The 21,472-nt window shown below is 39.9% G+C and overlaps 1 protein-coding gene across 1 annotated transcript in view; it reads left to right on the plus strand.

The window, feature by feature from the left end:
* The window catches only part of DNAH14 (dynein axonemal heavy chain 14), a 206,086-nt gene that overhangs the window by 151,341 nt on the left and 33,273 nt on the right, over positions 1 to 21,472 (plus strand). Inside the window, 12 exon segments of the mRNA XM_063125389.1 lie at positions 791 to 880; positions 1,554 to 1,751; positions 4,384 to 4,545; positions 5,778 to 5,966; positions 7,067 to 7,248; positions 7,834 to 7,942; positions 10,218 to 10,343; positions 10,747 to 10,841; positions 12,423 to 12,582; positions 14,904 to 15,035; positions 16,633 to 16,728; positions 19,004 to 19,144. Coding sequence (XP_062981459.1) covers positions 791 to 880; positions 1,554 to 1,751; positions 4,384 to 4,545; positions 5,778 to 5,966; positions 7,067 to 7,248; positions 7,834 to 7,942; positions 10,218 to 10,343; positions 10,747 to 10,841; positions 12,423 to 12,582; positions 14,904 to 15,035; positions 16,633 to 16,728; positions 19,004 to 19,144 — 1,680 coding nt within the window.

Genomic DNA, 21,472 nt, shown 5'->3' on the forward strand with positions numbered 1-21,472 from the left:
GATGCAGCGGCATCTCAGCGCCGTGAACACCCCCCCTTCCTGGAATAATTTCCTGTGCAATTTTGGATGTCATTTAATATTTCTCATGCCATTCTCATGCCTAAGGGAGCTTGCAGACATGGCAATCACCTTTTTGGCATTGGCTGTTAAAGAAAGAACAAAGAAGCTGTGATCTCACTCTGCTAGCTCCCTTCTGCCTCCTCCTGAGAGCATCATGGCTTTTCAACGTCCTTCAGCTCCATCTGAGATCTAGGTGACTTTCATATGCCATCACCCCACTTTCCAAATGGCATATGGAAACCAAGAAGTGGGCTTGGTTTCCATATGCCACTTCTGATCATGGTTTTGTCTCGTTTTTGTATGAGATCCTCCCAGTGCTGGTCTTGCTGCCTGCCCATTTGTCCGGTTGTCTGCTGCAGGAGCCCCTTCCATAAGAACACAAGAGCATGCTGGATCAGAGCAAAGGTCCATCTGATCCAGGACTCTGTTCACAGATTAGCCATCCAGCTGTTGACCAGAGGCCCACAAGAAGGACACAGTGCAACAGCACCCTCCCACCCATGTTCCCCAGCAACTGGTGTATGTAGGCTTTCTGCCTCTGATACTGGAGGTAACACATAGCCATCAGGCCTAGTAGCCATTGATAGCCTTCTCTTTAATTGAGTTTCTTAATTATCTATCTATCAGCTGTCTCTTACTTACTAAATTTACGTATTTCATTCATGGCCCACTCATTAGCCCTTTAGTATTATTACAAACTATTTGAAATGTATGCTCCTTATTTCCTTAGAGTACTCCCATAGTATTTTTCAAAGAAGCTATACAGCATATCACAAGAACTGCAAGAATTTTTCGACAAGAAGGAGGCCACATGATGCTTGTAAGAACATTTGCTTATATTTTTATTTTTATATTATGTTAGAGCTCAGTGGCAGTAATTTAAGTTCAAAACTAGCACATCTTAAATCAAAATAAAGTTTTCCTTTAAACTCGTTAGTATATTTTTATACCTTCTGCTTCACCCAAATCTTTGGATCATGAAGCAGAAGGGACAAGAAGATATGGTAGGATATGAGGATTCTTTGCATTGTTAAGTAACTCATTTCATAACGTGAGGCTGTAATACTATACACAAACATGGGAGTAAAATTCCTTTGAATTTAGTAAGATGTATTTTGAATAAAGATGTGTAGGACTGCCTTGCATGTCAGAATACTTGCCTTTTTATGCTACTTTTCAGTTCTCTATAGAAGTTTAACTTCTAGATATATCCTAGATTGGCCAGTCCTACTCAAAAAGGATACTATTAATCAGAGCCAGTACAACTAAGATAACTGCCACGTGCGACAGCATCTGCCAGAAGGCTTAATGTCATTGTCCTGTAATCTCCAAAACCTGTCACTAGCCTTAGATGGATTCTACACATCTGTATACTTTTGTTTCAATTCAACATTTGCTAAAAGGTTACTCAAATCCTATATTTTATAAAGGTTTGTTTTAGGGGGCCATACTTTTCTGGTCTCAAATTTGATGTCCCCCCCCCCCCCTTTCAGGTTGGTTTGGATGGAAATGGGAAAGTAACCTCGGCATCCTTAGCCAGTTATTTATCTGAATGCAGCATCTACAAGTTATCTATTTCCCGCAGTTACAGCTATGTAAATTTTAGAGAAGACCTTAAAAACGTCTATAAGCAGGCAGGCCTGGAAGGCAAGAGGACTGTTTTTCTCATCACAGACTCAGACATAATTCAAGTAAGACTTTCTGCTATATGTATTAGATTTGCATTGGAATAATCTTATATGAATCATATTAATGACACACTAGTTAAGATTTTCCATCCCCTAGGCCTAATTCAGTAAACAAAAAACAATTTGCTTTGGCATTTTTTGTTAAGGGCTCTCCATGTCCACCCAGGCTCCAAAATGCTGGAAAATTACAGCTTGCTGGCCTGCCTCTGCCCCTGTCCAGCCAATGGTGACCAATCAGGGGTCGCCATTGGCTGAGACACACTTCCACCGCAACTCTGAAGCAAGGCGACAGATGGCAGATGCCATCTTTGCCTCACTCCAAATGGGAAGTTACCAATTTTTTTAATGCAGAACTTCATGGGAATGCCCTGGGATGGTTCCGTGATGGCGGCTGCATCATATAAATGACCTGCTGCCCCTTCGGGTTCACCTGGGGGCTTTCCCCACATCAAGAATTACTTCAGGTAAGGGCTAATTATTTCCAGGAACTTTTGTATGAAAAAGCATTCTGCATTACAATTGAGAAAATCCTTGATTGCCCTGGTACAAAGAGAAAGACTTCTGATTATTATTCTGGATCTTTCAGTGGCTTTTGAAACTACCAGTCATGGTACCCTTCTGGATTAGGAATAGGAGAGTTGCTTTGCAGTGGTTCCATGCCTTCCTTTAAGAAATGTTCCAGAAGGTGGACCTGGGAGACTACTACTCTGCCCAAAGGAAATTGTTGTATAGCATGGTGTGGGGAATGCGTAACCTTCCAGTTCCAGATGTTACTGGATTGCAACTCTCATCAGCCCTAGCCAGCATAGTAAATGGTGAAGGGTGATGGGAATTGCTGTTCAAACACATCTGGACGGTCATACATTCCATATTAATTTTCTATAGTGTACTGCAAGACTCAGTCTTATCTCACATACTTTTTAACTTTGCATAAAATAGCTGGTTCATCCAGGAATGTGGAACATGTAACCATCAGTTTGGATGGCTTTAAAAGGGGGTTGGATAAATTCCTGGAGGTGAAAGCTATCAATGGCTACTAGCTCTGATAGTTGTGTGCTATCGCCAGTATTTGAGGCAGTAAGCCTGTTTGCACCAGTTGCTGGGGTACATGGGTGTGAGGGTGCTGTTGCATCATGTCCTGCTTGTTCATCCCTGGCCGTTGGCTGGTTGGCCACTGCGTGAACAGAGTACTGGACTAGATGGATCCTCAGTCTGATCCAGCATGTCACTTCTTATGTTCTTATCAGTATTGCAATGACATCCATTGATTATACTTCTCCTTTCCTTCTATATGAGGTGTGTCTGTTCCCAGTAATGGACTGGATCCGGATGCAATAAAGCTTTATTTGGTCAAAAGGGAGATGCTCAGAGTGGGTAGACTAGACCTGAACTTTAATTAAAGGAAGATGTTTGAGCTAATATGCACCCATTTTGGAGACTAGGATTTGGCCACTGTTTTGTATAATCTGATAATCTCTTGACTTGAACACAGTAATGTGCTCCACATTGGGCTGCACTCTGAAAGCTTCAGCTGGTTCAGAAAGTAGCAGTACATTTTTTTTTTGTCTTAGGCTAGAGATCTATGCTCTCCTCCTCTACACTAGACATGACTTAAGAGCAGCTTGAGAGTCATTGCTTTGGGTATGACAACCATAAGAGGTGTGACTGTCCACCTCCTAGAAATAAGAGTAGTGGTGGTTTCTAGTAGAGCCACCAGCTTGATCTTGCAATCCTGCAAAGTACACCCATTAATTTTCCTTTGTTCAGTTCTCCAGTAAGTTCCCCTTAGTCCATGAAATGGTCTCTTCTTTTATTGGTGAAATTCTTTCCTTCCCCTCTATTTCCCATCTATGTTCAGGAGAGATAATGTGTTATGGTACATAGACCCTTAACATTAATGTGCAACACTGAAAAAGGGAAAAGACCGATGAGTTGGCAGGGTCATTGCTGCAATGTATCTTTGTTGGGATTTGTACTTCCTTTTTAAAGAAGTAGACAATCACTCTCAGCCATGTAGTGGGGGAGTATTCAACTTTTGCCACACATCACAAAAGCACTGTTGAATAGGTTTCCATGACTTTAGCATAACCTTGCCTCATATAGTATTAATAATCACAATGGAAACACTAACAAGTGTGTAAGGTAGGACTAGCATCACCCTAGCAACAAAATATTGCAATTTGAGAGTGGGCAAAATGTGCATGTTTTTCCCTACAAAAGAAGCACTACTTTGCGGAAAGTAGATAGATAATATAGATAATTTATCAGCTGTAATATACAATTGCATTACTTTGGAAAAAAAACATATTTTATTGCCCTCCCCACAACAAGCGTGTAATAGCAGTGCAATTTTTTGCACAAGAGAGCCCAGTGAGATTTTTATAGAGCAAGGCATTTGCACAGGTCTTCTTTTAAACTCTCATCATGTGATTATTTTAGCTCAGATCAAGTTGGGCTTGAATATACAGTTGCTTCAGTCCAGCACAAAGTAAAACAAAACCAAGCCCATAATTTTCAGTGGGCATAACCATGCTTAATGCTTTGTTGGATTGTGGCCATACGATGTTAGTTATTTGAAAAACTAATTAGCCATGTGGAGATAAATAATGATTTTTTTATTTTTTATTTTTTGCAGGAGTCATTTTTAGAAGATCTGAGTTGTATTCTGAAATCAGGACAACTACCCAACTTATTTGAGAAGGACGAATTGGATAAAATTATTGTACCACTTACATCTGTTGCTGAAAGGGCTAAGCATCCCAACCAAATAGAAGATATCTACTCATTCTTCTTAGAGGTAGAATTTTTAGATAAGTTAGCCTGCTGTGATCATATCTTGCGTCTGCTCTGACTTGGGCTCCACATTTAGAGCAGGTTCCAGGGATATACCCACAAAATCCGCTTGTCTTTTTTGATGCATACTTTCTAGATTATTCAGTCTGAGAATGTGGATGTGTTGCTTGGAGATTTGAATTATCCATGTATTCATTTGACCTTTGCCCATCCTGGGGCAGATGGACACCAAGCAGGATATAACACTTTGAAAACAGTATATATAATGTGTCCTGGGCCTAAACAGTTGTCAAACCATGATAAACCGTTATAAAGCAGTAGTGTAGATCCTGCCCTGGTTTGTAAAGGCAGCTAGACCGAGGCTTTGCCAGATGGGAGGTGGCAGTTGCGAATGTCTCCCTTGATATGGCATTGCACCATCTATTTTGAAAGAAGCAGATTAGACCTATGCTGAAAAAAACCTATAATCAGCTACCATCCTTATGGATAACTATTGGGTCTGTTTCTAATTTGCCATTCTTTGTATTGTGTTGTTTTTATTGTTATATTTATTGTTGTCTTGATGCCTTTATATTTGATGTTCACTGCTTTGATACCTCTATGGAAAGTGGTATATAAATTTGAATAATACATAAATAAGTAAAATAAAACCTTGTAGTCTCTGGCAGGTATCTACCTCATGCTGTTTAATATCTACATGAAACTGCTAGTGGGGAGGGATTTAAATTTGGAAGTGTCTAGCAGGCTCATTGACTATAAATAATAAATAGGAAATGAGTATACTGTTAATGTAAATTGAGAGGAACTGTGTATGTGCACATATGAAAGGTATATGCTTTTCTTATTTTATTTTTAAAAAAAGGCATTTCTTTTGGAGAAAAATGGAGGAAAAGGAAGTTAGGATATATTTCAAATTTTATTTTGAAAAATCAAAAATTGCATCTCAAAATTGGTATCATGACTGGAAGAAATAATGTTATCTGCTATAAAGGTGGGAGACATAATCATCAGGTTTAGTGCAAACTAATTAGCTCTCCAATACCTGCTGCCACTGAATAACTTGCAGTTCAAACCTAAGCATATTGTTTACTTGGAATTACATCTCACTAATTTCAGTGGAGCTTACTCCAAGTAAATGTGCATATGATTATAGTCGAGGGCAATCAGTATGACAATCTAAAAAGTATTATATATCAGTGCAGTTTTCACACATGATTAAATCTTTATTTATTTCAGAGAGTACGTAGCAATCTTCATGTAGTCTTGACAGTAAGCGCTGCAGGACAGGTCTTCCGTCAGCGTTGTCGGACATATCCCGCCATTGTGAACTGCTGTACAGTTGACTGGTATGAAATCTGGCCTGAAGAAGCCCTTTGTCATGTTGCAAAAAGTTTCTTTAGCCAAGATGACATATTTGGAAATGAGGTAGGGTACTAGCATATTGTATCACATTGTAAACTATAACATTTTATTATTGAGGTCCAGTTGATAAATTCAAACTTTGGATGAGCTATTGCAGCCCAGTTTGCTTGGAATGTACTCCTTTCTGCTGTACCCTCAGAGCCTCACCCTCACAGGAACATTGAGGTATCTAGGCCTTATGACATAGCATCTTAGGTATATCGCCCACATTCCACATCATCAGCTGTGTGTGCCATGCTTCCCCACTCACTTACCCCACATTAGCATTCACAACTTTTCTAGATGGTTGCAGAACTAAACACTGTTCAGACATCAAATAGGACTGAGACAGATATTCTTACAGTAAATATGTTGTTGCTGTCTAAACATAATGCCCTTTGGAAGGATACTACAAAAATAGTAATGGAGATCATCTCCCATTGCTTCTAACCAAGGAATGCCTTGAGAAGATGTCAACGCATCAATGTTCATGGCTTAAGAACAGTCAGAGGAGCATGAGAATCCTTTCCATCATACAACCAGCCCACCTTCACCTCTTTAGGGTCTCAACAAAGCCTAGGAACTAAACAAGAAGCTACTGGCCCCATCTTTGCTAGGATCAACTGGGGGAAGAGCAGGGATGTCTCCAGTGAGAGCACTGATTCGGGGTGCTTCGAAATGGATGGCTGCTGGTACAATCCAAAGACATTGTGCAGCTATTCCATCTTTTTCTCCTGAACTGATTTTTTGTTGGGGGGAAAAGGGACAGAAGAAGCAGTGGGGAAATAAGAGAAGGTTACAAGTAGAAGAAGACATCTGGACTGCCATTAAAATTCTGTGAATGAGGCAGATGATTGCACAATTAAAACTTCATCTGGAAGCACCCTCACAGTCGTAGTCTGTATGTGATATGTGCTCAAACCGATAAGTACAGCCACCTAGGAAGCCACTGACAGAACAGCAGTTACAGGAAGTAAGGGCAACCATGTTTATCATTTCCAAATCTATAGGGAACTACTGACAACATTACAAACAAGGTGTTCTTAAAAAGAAACTATTTATAAATAAATAAAAGGCATACCATATATAAATGTAGTCTTTCCATTGTCATATTTCTTTTACAGAATTTCAGAAACGTGCTTGTCCACATCTGTGTTAACATTCACAAGAATGTATCTGTCATAATTGAGAAGTACTTGAAGGAAACTAAAAGGCACTACTATGTCACGCCCAACAGCTACTTGGAGTTCATAAATGCTTTTTCAACCATATTGCAGTCAACAAAAGAGAAAACTCTGAACAAGAGGTAAGAAAACACATGTAACACCTGAGCTACTGCAGTCTACCATAGCTTCATAAAGGTATCAAAATTTCAAATGCAATTGTCCAGAAGGATAGATCTCTGTGGAAGCATGTTTTTTATTTCCAGAGTTAGGCACATTAAAATTCCTGGGACCAGGAGCACTTTTTGCCAACCAGCAACATCTCTGTCTTTTCTGGATTTAATCTCAGTTTGTTCATCTACATTCAGCCAATTATTGAATTTAGGCAATGTTCAAGGGTGTCAACTGCTTCTTTGGATTTGGATGATGAAGAGCAGTAGAAATGGGTGTCATCAGCATATTGATGGCATCTCACCCCAAATCTCCAGAAAACCTCTCCCAGCAGTGTCTGAGTTCAGTGTTTACCATTGCTCTATCCTAAGGGTCTTTTAAGTTTGTATGTTTAGTCTTTCCATGAGAGTTTTAGGCTTAACTGACTGTCAGTGGAAGGCAGCTTGCCTAGGAGGCCCAGACTAACTAATATAATATTTGTCTACCTATTAATAACAATTTATGTAACAGAAAAGTCTATGCTATAATTGCATTTCAACGTTTTTTTTAAATTTTAGAGCTAGCTATCATTCTGGTTTGACAAAAATCCTGGAAGCAACTTCACAGATTATAGACATGCAAGAAGAGTTACTTGTTCTTGGTCCTCAAATAGAGAAAAAATCTAAGGTACCTTTTAATTCAGAAATGCTTTTGTTGTTGTTGTGGCTTACTGCCCCCCCCCCCCCAAATATGAAGTATCTCCTATTAGGACTCAGGCCAGAATTTAAGTTACATTTTATATAAATAAAATGCTAACACATGAGTACAATAATCATTGCAAATAATCATTTGTATGGGCATTGAAACGAGAAAAAAAAAATTATGTATAACTGAAGGAGCCAAAATTGGGTTAACAGGAAAGATATTTTAGAGTCGTAGTAGTAACCTCATTAAAGAAGTTCAGCTCAATGCATTATTGCTATGAGAAGCATGCTTTCGATTTTAGGAATTATTACAAAAAAGAGGTGAACATACCAAGTAGCATAATGTATGTATGTATTGTTTATTTGTTGTTTCAACCATCATGGTCATATCAACTTTAAAAATGCATACCCCAGCAATACAGGTAAGCACACAAAAACTACAATACAAAGAATTAAAATACAAAAGGATACTACACTAAAAAGGGTTTTATTAAAAGGTGCCCACAAATATGTAAAAGTTAGTTTTAATACAATGAATTAAAATAAGAGACACTAAGAATTTACATTAAAAGGTCCATAAATGTATAAAAGTTAATACTACTGATATATTAGAACTTCATGTTAAATTTCATCATTACAGTTCACCATATTGACCTCTATGAATCTTCTTCCCAACTTTTGGGCAGCTCTGAATCTCGCAGCTCTGTTTGTCGCAAATTTGTCAGCATCAGAGAACAAATATATAACTTTAACTTGATCATCACTGTTAGATATATCCCGTAACACATTCAAAATAAATTTTGTTCTGGGTTCAGAATACAGAGAGCAATATAATAAATAGTGGTAGAAGTCCTCTACTACTTGAGCACCACTTATACAGTACAAGTAGCATAATGACATTTTATGAATGCCCACATTTCAAATACTACAAGCTGTTCTGGTTATTCCATCTCAGAAAAAAAAATCAAAGGGTGGGGGGAGATGTCATAAGGATGGAGAAGGCAAGACAAAGACAACTAAAATGGTTGGATTGTTGGAGCATCTTTCCTACAAAGAGCAGCTAATGGCTGGGGTTAAGACTCCTCAAACAAGGAACCAGAATCCATAGCTGCATCACATCTCTAGTCACCGAAGACCCTTTCCTCCCTTATAAGCTCTTGGCGGAGAAGACAGATGGTGCTGCTGGAAGGAAGCCTTGCCAGAGCAGTGCAGGAGTGACAACCCAAGGTGCTGCCCTTTTACAAAGTTACTAACTTGCAGATACAGGTGAAGCTTTTGCACTTAGTAGGGCTGCCTCACTGTTTAGATGCTCAAATTCAGCTCAGGCCCTTAGCAAAACAACTTCCACTGCTCTTGGATGTTTGGGGAGCTGTCCCTGGTGCTGCTCAGCCACTTCATCCTTGGCTAGTTGTAACCTGTTGCAGGACTTGCATTGAGGTTGAGGCAATGATGGACTTGGCTCATCACCTCATAGGTTCATCATTGTGCTTAAACAGGACACTGATTAGCAATATGTTTAGGAGAGAGAATAGGAAGTGTTTCTGCTCACAATGTAAAATTAATTCATAGAATTAACTGCCGCAAAATGTGATGACAGACAACTTGTTAGATGGCATTTTAAAAGGATTAAATTCACTGATTTATTTATTAATTGCATTTATAGCCCATCCTTTTTCCTTCAAGGAACCCAAGATGGTAAATCTATTAACCTCAATTAAAAACAGTATACCTTTGTTTAGCAGATGCTGGGACAGACTATAGGAGATGGCTGTCTCCATCATACCCTGCTGTAAATGCTGTAAATAAATCCTGGAAATATATAAACGCTTATACATTTTCCAGGGACACAGGGCTATTCACTGTTGGAGATAAAGTGCTGGAATAGATGGAGATCTTGGTCTGATCCAGCAAGGCAGTCCCTAAGTTCTTATTGTGTATGTCATCTTTCCTATCCCATAGTGGACTTACTATTTAATTTATAATTTAATCCAGGATCTGCCTTCTGTGGATGGAAGGGTTCCACCCACAGAAGGTCCCTACACACATTTGTAGGGATCCCCCTCCACACCACAGCTCATACAATTCAGCAGGGTCCCCTGACCATCTGTGTAGGATTTTCAGGATGAAGGTGGGAGTGCCATGGCTATTAGGGGCTGAGACTCTGCATGTGTTTAATTCTGGATCCAACCCTAGATAAATTATTGCTTCAGAAATTCTGCAATAACAATATTTGACTAAGAAAACTATTTTCCCACCAGGAAATAGAAGAACTTGTGGAAAAGCTTCACAAAGATGCATTAGTAGTAGAACAAGTCCGAACTATTGTTAAACAGGATGAAGAAATCATGGTTTCAGAAACACACATTGTGGAAGAATATGCCCAGGTATAGCATATTTCTATTGTTCTTCCATTTTGCATTTGCAACTTTTTTGCACATTAAAAGCATGCTGAGAACTCTAATCAAAAGTCAGTGCTCCTACAGCACATAAAATAGCTGCTGTGGACTCTGGGAGCTAATATGATTTCTGGTCCCACCCCAAATCTGCATTGGAGATGTGTGCGTCAGCTGCAAATTACTTTGAACAATTTTTTAAAAAAATATTATATGCTTTTCAGAGCACTACCAGCAAAGCAAAATTTTTTGCACCCCATAGAAAACAAGAAGGAGCATATGAATGATCCCACAGTACAGGAAACACTGTTTGTTCAAATATGCCTTGTTTAGGTATGTTGTTAAGGAAAGAATAAAATTTTAGCTTTTCTTTTCTTATTTTTAATTTCTCCAGCAAGTAACAGAAGAACTTAATGTCGTGCTGCCATCTTTAGAGAAAGCCCTTGCTGCTCTTGATTCACTTGACAAAAGCCATATTGCAGAAATTAGGTAAGTCTATTGGTGTTAATTGGAGTTTAGTCATGGTTTCAATTCAAAACAGATTACATTTCTCAGATAATGCTCTACAAATAATGCAACAAATCAAATAGCCCCATCTTTCAGCTTTATGCATGCCAAGAATATATGAATTGCTGCATTTCGAAGCTCTTTCCTATTCATTTTCATTCATGACGATTGAGCATCATGTCAATTACAGTAAGTTAAAGTTGGTAGCTTTGAATTTTTACTTTAAAGAGCCTTTGAAGAAAGTGAGGTGAAGTGTGCTTTCACCAAACCTTAAGCTGGTTTGATTCTGTAAACGGATTTGCATTTTTCTTCACAACATGTTTCTGTCATGAACTGGCAGCAGTCATTTCAGCTATTCTCAATTCTAAATGCATTAGGCACAATCAAAAGCTCTGTGTATGTGGGGCTGTCTGTTTTCCCTGCTTGTTGCCAGGCAATGTTCCAGAATACTCTCCATCAACTCTGCTCAGTAGGAGAAAGAATTTAGAAAGACTGGTCTTGCAGCCAAGCACTGTTCCTGGGCTGACTAACGCACTAGAACTCTCTCTTGATCATCAGGACCATATTTTCCCCCTCTGGTGCCTCCAATACAGAATGAAACAGAGTAAGGGTTCTATCCAATGCCATACTGGCTGGGGGATGCTGAGAATTATAGGACTTTTTCCTGTCTAATCATGCCTAGAATTGTGTCCTTAATGTCTGGTCAGCAGTCTTTGCATAAGCAGGGCCATTCCAGCAGGTCTGGCTTCAGTTTTTGGAAGAAAAAAAGGGAGGAAGAGTTGGGCCTAGGGCTTGAACACCTCTCAAGCCCAGGCACTGACTGAGGAGGTGTGTTAACTTGCTCGGCTGCTTCATCTCACCACTCTTCTTCAACCACTTTGGGGAGAATTAGATGAGTTGCTTTTTTTCTGACTAGCATCTCAAGAGGACAGATAATTACTTCCCATGGGTTTGGCTCACTGTCACGTATGTGAGGAGCTATGTATTCTCTTCTATATTTCTGTGAATTAGAGCTGCTTGATTAAGGAGAAGAGAAATAAGAAAATAAGTCTCATTGTTTAAGATACTCAAAGAATGTCTTTGACTAGTTGGGTACCTATATAGAGAGGATTTATTGTAAGTCAAGCACATTAATTCAGTGCACACAACATTCACAAGTCATAACAAGACTGTGTCAGTCCAATGCTTATTCCTGCTAACCTAAAGGAAAGAACATATTGTTAGGAAATGGACACAATTCAAGTGATAGTTTCCCTCATGACTGTTGCACCAATTTCTCATTATAAGCTTACTTATAACTTTCTTATATATATTTCACCTGTTTTACACTAAACTGATTCAACAGGGTGTAAATGTGCATTTCATCCATCAAGCTAGTGTGCCCTAGCATATCTGATATCTATGATGTACATCACTAAAACCAATGCACTTCAAATCACACTAGAATAATAAACCATGTAGCCCTCGTAGTCTGGCTCTCACAAAAAATGTTAGGGGCAAATCTTGCAAAAGTGTATTGTTTTAACGATTTTCTTATGGTTCATTTTGTTCTGTATCATACAGAGTATATGCTCACCCTCCTCCGCTTGTATTAACTGTCATGAATGCAGTTTGCATTCTTCTTCAAAGAAAACCTAATTGGACAACAGCAAAGTTATTACTGGCAGACCCTGGTTTCCTAAAGAGGTTGATTACCCTTGACAAAGATAATCTACCAGAAAAGGTAAAGGAAAGAGGTGTGCCCAGTAGACTGAGTTTGTGCCTTCTTTTGAATATTTAGGATAGGGGGTCTTATCTCAAGGACATACCATAATTTTTATCCAGATGTCAAACTAATATTGTGAGCTCTTATTTTCCTCTTGAAATATAAAGCATATGTGAAAAAAATGATTTGGCTGTCCAAGGTGTTTGAAATGTTACTGGTGGAAACATAATATTTCTTAGACAATGTCGGTTTTCTTTTTTAAAATTTGGTTTGGAGAAAAGCATTTAGATTTTTTTTAAAAAATCTCTAGATTTCTATGCTTCAAATTATAGGATGCTACCTCTTTGTGTCCTGCATTTATAAGGGCTCAAAGAGGCAAATTCCAAATGGCCACCTAATGGCATGTAATGAGAAGCCACTGTGGGTGAATTTCCCCACTGAGTTTCTTTCTGTGGTGGTAGCCATCGTTTTGAGTATTCAAGCCACGGCGAGGGGGGCACCATAGCTTGTTGTTACATTTGAACCCAGTGGGGGTGGGTAGTTGGGGTGTTTGATAAGCCTCCTATATACTATGGGTTGTTTTAGTGTTAACCGCTCCAACAACCCACCCACACTGGGTTCACATTTAACAACAAGCTATGGCATGCCTCCACTATGGCTTGAATATTCAAAATGGCTGTCCTGTGATGAATTTCACCCATGGTGGCTTCTCATTACATGCAAACTAGGCCATTATGTTGAATGATGTGGAGTAATGCAATACATTATGTATCCAGTTCTGAATTTATCCAGTTTTTTCAATATGTGCACATGGTATTGGAAAACATAGGTAGTCTAGAGATTTTGTTGATATAGCAGCTGCACAGCAGACCAGCTTGAAAACAGATGCACAAACTAGAGTATTCTTATAGTCAGGCTGGTTCCCTGCTTTAGTTATAGAGTTCTACCCATTCCTTCCCAGTCATAAATGTCTATCTGAAAGACTCCCTTATCCCATATGTTAGGGTGACCATATGAAAAGGAGGACAGGGCTCTTGTATCTTTAACAGTTGTATTGAAAAGGAAATTTCAGCAGGTGTCATTTGTATATATGGGGAACCTGGGGAAATTTCCTCTTCATCACAACAGTTAAAGTTGCAGGAGCTATACTGCAGCTATACTGTGACCAGATTTAAAAGAGGGCAGGGCACCTGCAGCTTTAATTGTCATGATGAAGAGGAAATTTCACCAGGTTCCCCATATATACAAATGACACCTGCTGTAATTCTCTTTCCAATACAACTGTTAAAGATACAGGAGCCCTGTCCTCCTTTTCATATGGTCACCCTACATATGTACCTGCCTGTAGATTATGATCATTATGGGAGGCCCTTGTTTTGTTCCCCCAGCTAATAAGATTGAGTTGGTGAAAATTTGAGATAAGGTCATCTTTGTGGCAGCACCCCAGTTGTGGAATTTCTTCTAATAAAAAAGTTAGACTAACCCTAACCCTGATGGTATTTAGAGAGGCAATAAAATGTCTTTATTTCATCTGGATTTCAATGGTGTTTAATTAGTTTTGTAATTTTTATTTCTCTACTCTTTGCTTTTAATATTTGCTCTTAATAATTGCTTAAATGTTTGAATATTGTTTTAAATTGTTCAATGATTTTATGGTTTTAGTGTATTGTTTTACTGCTTGGGGAGTGTTTAGAGCTGAAAACCATTCTAGAAATGCTTTTTAAATAAATAAAAAGTTGTCTCCCCATTCACACCAGTGGTCCCAACTCTTCAAAATAACATGCAGGATTTCTTCCCTTTGTTATCAAGGGTTCATTCTTCCCCAAACACACTCAGGGGTCTTCCCAAAAACCTAAAGCCATATTCCTACAACAACCTCTCATAAATTAGTTTCCTCTCATATAGTCAGGAAAGGAAAAGATTTCTATCCCCCATCCCCCAAATCATCTCCAAATGATCCTTTAGTACAGCTTAGGGATGCATCCTTTCCCATATGAGGTATAATTCAGGAAATAGTAAGACTTCTGAAACCAAGCTGGTCTTGATGATGGTAATGTGGTCTTCCATGCAGGGGGCTGATCAGGTCCACAATTGATTAGCTTACTAGGGAGTAAGTTCTGTTGTACCTAGAAAGAATTGCATTTGAGTAAACATGCTTAGAACTGCACTGAATTAACCAAATAAAAGCTATCAAATTGTTAAAAGCCACCTCAAAACAACACTGTTACAAATAGAGCTTTATTTTCCATTAAAGAGCTCAAAAATCCCCCTACACTGGCCTATAAGACTTATGATTGTTTAAAGTCATTGTTTTTAATAACTGATCTGTGTTTTTTTAGGTGTTTCTGCAGTTGAAAAAATATATAAGGTCACCTGACTTCAGCCCAATGAAAGTGGGTCTTGTCTCTATTGCCTGTTGCTCCATGTGTCAATGGATTTTAGCTTTAGATCACTATCATATTGTTAAAAAGGTATATTTACACCTGCTGTTTCTGATTACTTTTAAAACATTTCCCTCAAAATAAAAGGTATTACAGGATTGTATTTCATGATGTGACATATTCTAAATAATTCTGGAATCTGCTCAGTTTTGCAAATGTATTTCCCTCAACATTATTAGAGAGATTTAAATGTATTACTTTGGGCATTCTCTTTCTAATCATATAGGGCACAATGCCTTCCTTCTGCATGTGGAAATGTACACATTCAGCTCTACAAAAGCATGCAGAAGTTATGTATGAAGTAGAAAAGCAGGGAAGGAAATGTTCCTTGTGTTAGGGATGGGCGAGTTTGTCTGGGTCCTGCACCACGAGCACTCACACCCCACTTCAATGAGCTGCGCCGTTTGAGCCCCTGCTGAGCACTTGGGAGGCTCGTGAGCCTGCCGAGCCCTCGACAACTGCCCCCCCTTTCCTCCCCTCTGCGCTCATGTTGGCAACCTCCCACTATTAGCATGGAGGGGGGAAATGTGCAATTTTGGACACTCCGGAAATCGCACGTTTCCCCTCCCTGCACCAGTGGGAGCCTTAAAGGCCCAATTAATGTAAAAGTGCCCTTATGTTAAGAAGGACTTTAAGGCCCCCATTGGCTTGGCTGGGGACACACACACACTTTCCAGAGGCTCCAGAAAGTGCACAATTTCCCCAGACACTAATGCCATTAGTGTGCCTGGGGAGATTGCACACTTTCCGAGGTCCTGGAGAGAGTGCTTTCCTGCCCCCTTTAAGGCCCCAATTGGAACATAAGGCTGCCATTAGCATGTCCAGGGGAATTGCACACTTTCTGGAGCCTCCAGAGAGCACGCTTTCTCAGGATGGACCCACACCTGATCACTTGAGGACCCTCATGAGCGCTTAGAGGTGGGTCCATGCTCACACCAAGAACACCCAACTGGGTCCTTGGGGCCAGAGGCAGAGGTGCCTGCCAGCCTCCTGGACCCAGTCGGGCACTTGCGACAACCTCACGTGTAGTGCTCGGATTTCAGTTCTGCGACAAAACCAAATGTAGATGCAGCTAATTAACAGCCAATTAACAGCCTTGTGTAGAAAAGCGCTTAGGCTGGAGTCCTACTTTACTGCATCCTTAGACTCAGGATTAATCAAGCCCTTAGCAAGAAAAAGTGTGTCTTGGCATATTATATCACAACGTTTTAGAAAAGCACTTTATGCTTACCATAAGACTGCTGCAGAAAATGGCTTCCCCGCATTTGAGCTTCCCCTCCTCCCTTGCCCCGTATTGCAACTTTTAGGTGTGTTTATTCAGATTGTGATGTCATCACATCTGGCATTTCCCCAGTTATGTGGTGGTGGGGATAGGAGAACATACAATGTAATAATGTCACAATATGGGTATGCCAAAAGAAGAACAGGAAACAGATTCCCCTTTCAACAAAATCCCCATATTAGATGTTATGTGTAGTACTGACATGATGTTTATTATGGTGTTTGTGTATATGCATATTGTATGTGTTTCTAACTTTATGGCACCTGTACCCCCTCTTATTCCAAGGATCTCAGTATAACCATTCTCCCTTATTGCTACTGAACTACAAATATTTCTCATTTCTAGTTTGTAGATCCGAAACAAGCAAAGGTAGCAGAAGCAGAGGAGCTACTAAAACTTGCACATGAAAAATTAGCTGAAAAACAAAGAAGTTTAGTCCTGGTAAAATAATTCTGTTTGTCATATGCCATAGTATTTATATTATTTGTTAAATAATATAAAATTTACATCCATCTAAATTTGGGATATATTGTTATACTATAAAGATCTCAGTTGGTGAAGAGACAAAGTCTGCTTTATCAGCTGTGTTGAAATGTCATTGTCTCTCCTGTCAATATTTTCCTTCATTCATCTCTCCTTTCACATGCCTGTGTGTGTGTGATATGTAGAGAAGGGCTTTCCTAGGATCCATTCATTCCATGGAATATTCACATCTCTCTGTATTAAACAAATCATTCACTCTTGATGTACCTTTTCAATTTTAATTGTTTTTTTCAGCATTGACACTGAATTTTAAAGAAAACATGAATACAAAGGGGTCAAGTAATAGAAAACAGAAGATAGTAAGAACGAACAATCTTCCTGAATTAACAGCTTAGAATGATAATAAGCACAGAAAATTGCAGGAAAATATGTTCTGTTCTCCTTTATGGTCTCTCTGCTCTCCCAAATGTATATATGGGTTCTACTTCTGCACAGAGCAATGACGTATCCAATGTTAGTCCTTCATAGAGCAGACCCATTGAAATAGATGTGACTTATGTTACACTAACATTGGATACAAGCCAATATTTGGATCTTACTAGAGCCAAGGGAAATAGTTTTGGCCGGAAGCCTGCCCCCAAGCTGTAGTAGTTACACTCAAAGGGACATGGCTTCTGCCTTCCTACTCATTTCCTTTTTGACCAACACAGTAGAAAGATTACACTTTTTTCTTCAAGCACCCAACCCTGAATTTCATTACTGTGGAAGCCACTCAGGGGAAGCTCCACAAATTCCCACTTTGTCCCGACAGACCATGAGGCAAAACCTTATAGGAGGAAATTTGGTTCCACCATAGCTCTCTTCCTCCAGATTCCCAAGCTTAAGAACATATGAAGACCCTGGTGAATCAGGCCAAGGTTCCATTTAGTCCAGCATCCTGTTTCCCACAGTGGTCAACCAGATGCCTGTGGGAAGCCCACAAGCAAGACATGAACGCGATAGCCATCTCCCACTGTTGTTCCCCTGCAACTGGTATTCAAGGCTTGGTGTTCCTGATCCTAAGGAAGCATGTAACAATCATGACTAGTAGCCATTAATAGACTTATCCTGCATGAATTTGTCTAACCTCCTTTTAAAGCATCTAAATTGATGGCCATGACTCCATCTTATCATTCTTGTCTGCAAAGTTCCATGTGTCTAACTCTTGCAAGTCAGTGGATGCCCTCGAGTGTCAGCTTTAACTCACAACCTGTGGTCTTTCAGGAGCTTGCCATTGTTTTAGACCATGCCTTCACCATGGACCACCGGGTACTTTCCATCATTTGCATGGTGAAACGTGGTTGAGTTTTTCTCACTTCCCCCAGACGGGTTTTTTCTCTCTCCATACTACATCTCCTCCTTTAGGAGAGGATATCAATACCCTTTTCCGAAAGAATCTCATATCCCGGTGTCCTGAGACATTGAGATTTCTATTCAAAGTATTTCACTGTCCCTAAGAGAGACAGGTGCCTTCACCCCACTTCGGGACCTTTGGGATATTAAATCCTTCATAAGATGAAAAGGTTCAGGAATGGATGCTAACATGTGACAACATCCTTATGCTCATTTACATCAGAGCTTGGTTTGCATCCATAGACTTGAAGGATTCTTAATCTCACATACCTGTTTGGCCCAAACATCACCACTGTCTCTGGAGGACCACTGCTTCCAATTCAGAGTCCTTGCATTGGCTCCCCAGGGTATTCGCAAAGTACATGGCCATCATTGCTGGACACATCCACCAGTTTGGGCTTTTTGTCTTCACTTACATAGACATCTGGCTACTCACTGCATACATGTAACATGACTGGTAGACCAAGCCACATTTCAGTTTTGCCTCAATGTTTTGGGCCTCTGTGTCAATGAGATGAAGTCTTCATTGGCACTCCCCATATCTCTGTGGATGGCTATGCATATCTGTCCTCCAATAGAGCTTGAACCGTTATTACACAACTCACACTCCTTCTCCATTATATGTGCCATTTTTGTTCTGTTCTCACTTTAGTGCTTTCTTATGAAGCCTTGGGGGCAGGCATTCCACCAAAAGCCTTTCACCTAGGCACCTCATATAAGCTACTCTAAAGTTTCTAAAGAAAGAGCTACGTACAAATATTATAAAGATTAATGTCTTTTGCTACTGTATACATTTTTCATTAGAAACCTGTTTTCCTTCCTGAAATTTCTAATTCTTCAGATTGAACAACATCAACAAAATTTAGAAGCAATGTATGGGGAAAGCATTGCTGAGCAAGAAAAGCTAGCAGCTCGAAAAGATCAGACAACTCACCGTTTACAGAGTGCATCTGTACTAAGCACAGCTCTGAAGGATGAGACGGTACTGCCTTTTCCATTCTGTTATAATACTTGGGTCTAATTAGAGTTTGGCTTCATTTTGAAAACCTGTTAAACTGCCTTTTCTGTTGAGTCTTTCCCATATTATTATTATTATTATTATTATTATTATTATTATTATTATTATTTATATAGCACCATCAATGTACATGGTGCTGTACAGAGTAAAACAGTAAATAGCAAGACCCTGCCGCATAGGCTTACATTCTAATAAAATCATAATAAAACAATAAGGAGGGGAAGAGAATGCAAACAGGCACAGGGTAGGGTAAACAGGCACTGGGTAAGGTAAAACTAATAGTATAAAGTCAGAACAAAATCAAGTTTTAAAAGCTTTAGGAAAAAGAAAAGTTTTTAGCTGAGCTTTAAAAGCTGCGGTTGAACTTGTAGTTCTCAAATGTTCTGGAAGAGCGTTCCAGGCATAAGGGGCAGCAGAAGAAAATGGACGAAGCCGAGCAAGGGAAGTAGAGACCCTTGGGCAGGCGAGAAACATGGCATCAGAGGAGCGAAGAGCACGAGCGGGGCAATAGTGTGAGAGGAGAGAGGAGAGATAGGAAGGAGCTAGACAGTGAAAAGCTTTGTAGGTCAACAGGAGAAGTTTATATTGGATTCTGAAGTGAATTGGAAGCCAATGAAGAGATTTCAGAAGTGGAGTTACATGGTCAGAGCGGCGAGCCAAGAAGATGATCTTAGCAGCAGAGTGGTGAACAGAAACCAATGGACTGATGTGAGAAGAAGGAAGGCCAGTGAGAAGAAGGCTGCAGTAGTCCAACCGAGAAATAACCAATGCATGAACAAGAGTCTTGGTAGAAGAGACAGACAAAAATGATCGAATCCTGGCAATATTATACAGGAAAAAACGACAGGATTTAGCTACTGCCTCAATATGAGGAATAAAGGAGAGCGAGGAATCAAATATAAAGCCAAGACTACGAGCTTCCTTGACTGGAGTAAACGTGTCTCACGCTTGTGTTATGCTATTTTTCATGGGTAAATGCAACTTTCCACACTATCCTTGGATAGTTACCTAACGTTTTGTGCACTTACCCCATATGACCAATACAATGCCTATTCAAGGTACATACTGATAAAGTTTACCAAGCAGCAAGTTGCTGTGAGGTGTAAATAACCACTTGATGCAGTTATCTGCAATGTTCTGCCAAGTGGTTAGAGATGAGTATACCACTCTCTTGCTTCTCCAGATTTGGCCCTCCTGTGTGGTTAACTTCTACTCACTAGTAAATAGATTGTTACAGGTGACTAGTTTACCAAGTGGTTACATGCACATCATGGCAATATACCACTTAGTAAACAGAATCCATATTCACTTTTAGCTGAGCTCCAAATAGTTCCATTGTAGATTCTGACATTTTTGTTGGGAAAGTATTTGTTGGAAAAGTTTGTGCTGGGAATCTCAGGCTTGTCTTTTGAAGCAAATGTTGGTAGATCTGCTACTGAAACATTTTTCAGCATTTCACAGGGGTGAGGTGAAAACACCTTTTGCGGGCATGGGATGGGAGTCTTACCTTTCCAGTATGTGGTAGGGTTTTTTATTTCTTTCATCTGCTTCAAGATGGGGGAAGCCATGGTTCCCCCCCCCCCAAATGCCCCTCGGAACAGCAGCATGTCATAATGTAGAGTGTCTTCAGATGAGTATTTTATCGCCTGCTGGTGACTGGCCACTCAAGGATCTTCGCAGGTCATTTTGATGACACAGCAATCTTCCTGCCCACCGCCTGCTTCTTCTGTCATTTTTTCCACCACAAAATGCTACCTGGAAAATCCATTTCTACTTAGCCTTGACAATAATTGGCATCATTTCCTGCTGTGTGCCACGTGGTCACTACTTTCTTCTTCTTTCTTCCCTGTGTGAAGAAAGAGCAAGCTGCTTGTCCCTATTGTGGGATAGAAGCAGGAGGCAACGTGACGGAAGTAAAATGTGACCTCCCCCCTCTGAAAATGCTCATAGTTTAATTCCCAGGGTCATTCTGTCTGCAGCAACACTGCCAGATGGCTGCAGCCACCATCCTGTGGCTCAAAGTAGCAGCAAGTCTTTTTTTTTAAAAAAAAAAGTAAAACAAAGTGGAAGGAAAGGAAACCACCCTCGGCTACCTTGCATTTTAAAGGTAAGACCAGCTGAAATGTCTTAGAATTCTGCCTGCTTTGTTGCTACTTCAACATGGAGGGAGAGCCATCATCCCCCCCCCCCCCATGACAGTACATTATAACTTAGCATCATCCCCAGGGACATTTTCTCCCAAGAAATGCTGCTGGACCCAGCAAGCCTTTTTTTAAAAAAAGGAAAAGGGGG

The sequence above is a fragment of the Elgaria multicarinata genome, chromosome 4 (genome assembly GCF_023053635.1).
Source record: "Elgaria multicarinata webbii isolate HBS135686 ecotype San Diego chromosome 4, rElgMul1.1.pri, whole genome shotgun sequence".
NCBI classification, from domain to species: domain Eukaryota; kingdom Metazoa; phylum Chordata; class Lepidosauria; order Squamata; family Anguidae; genus Elgaria; species Elgaria multicarinata.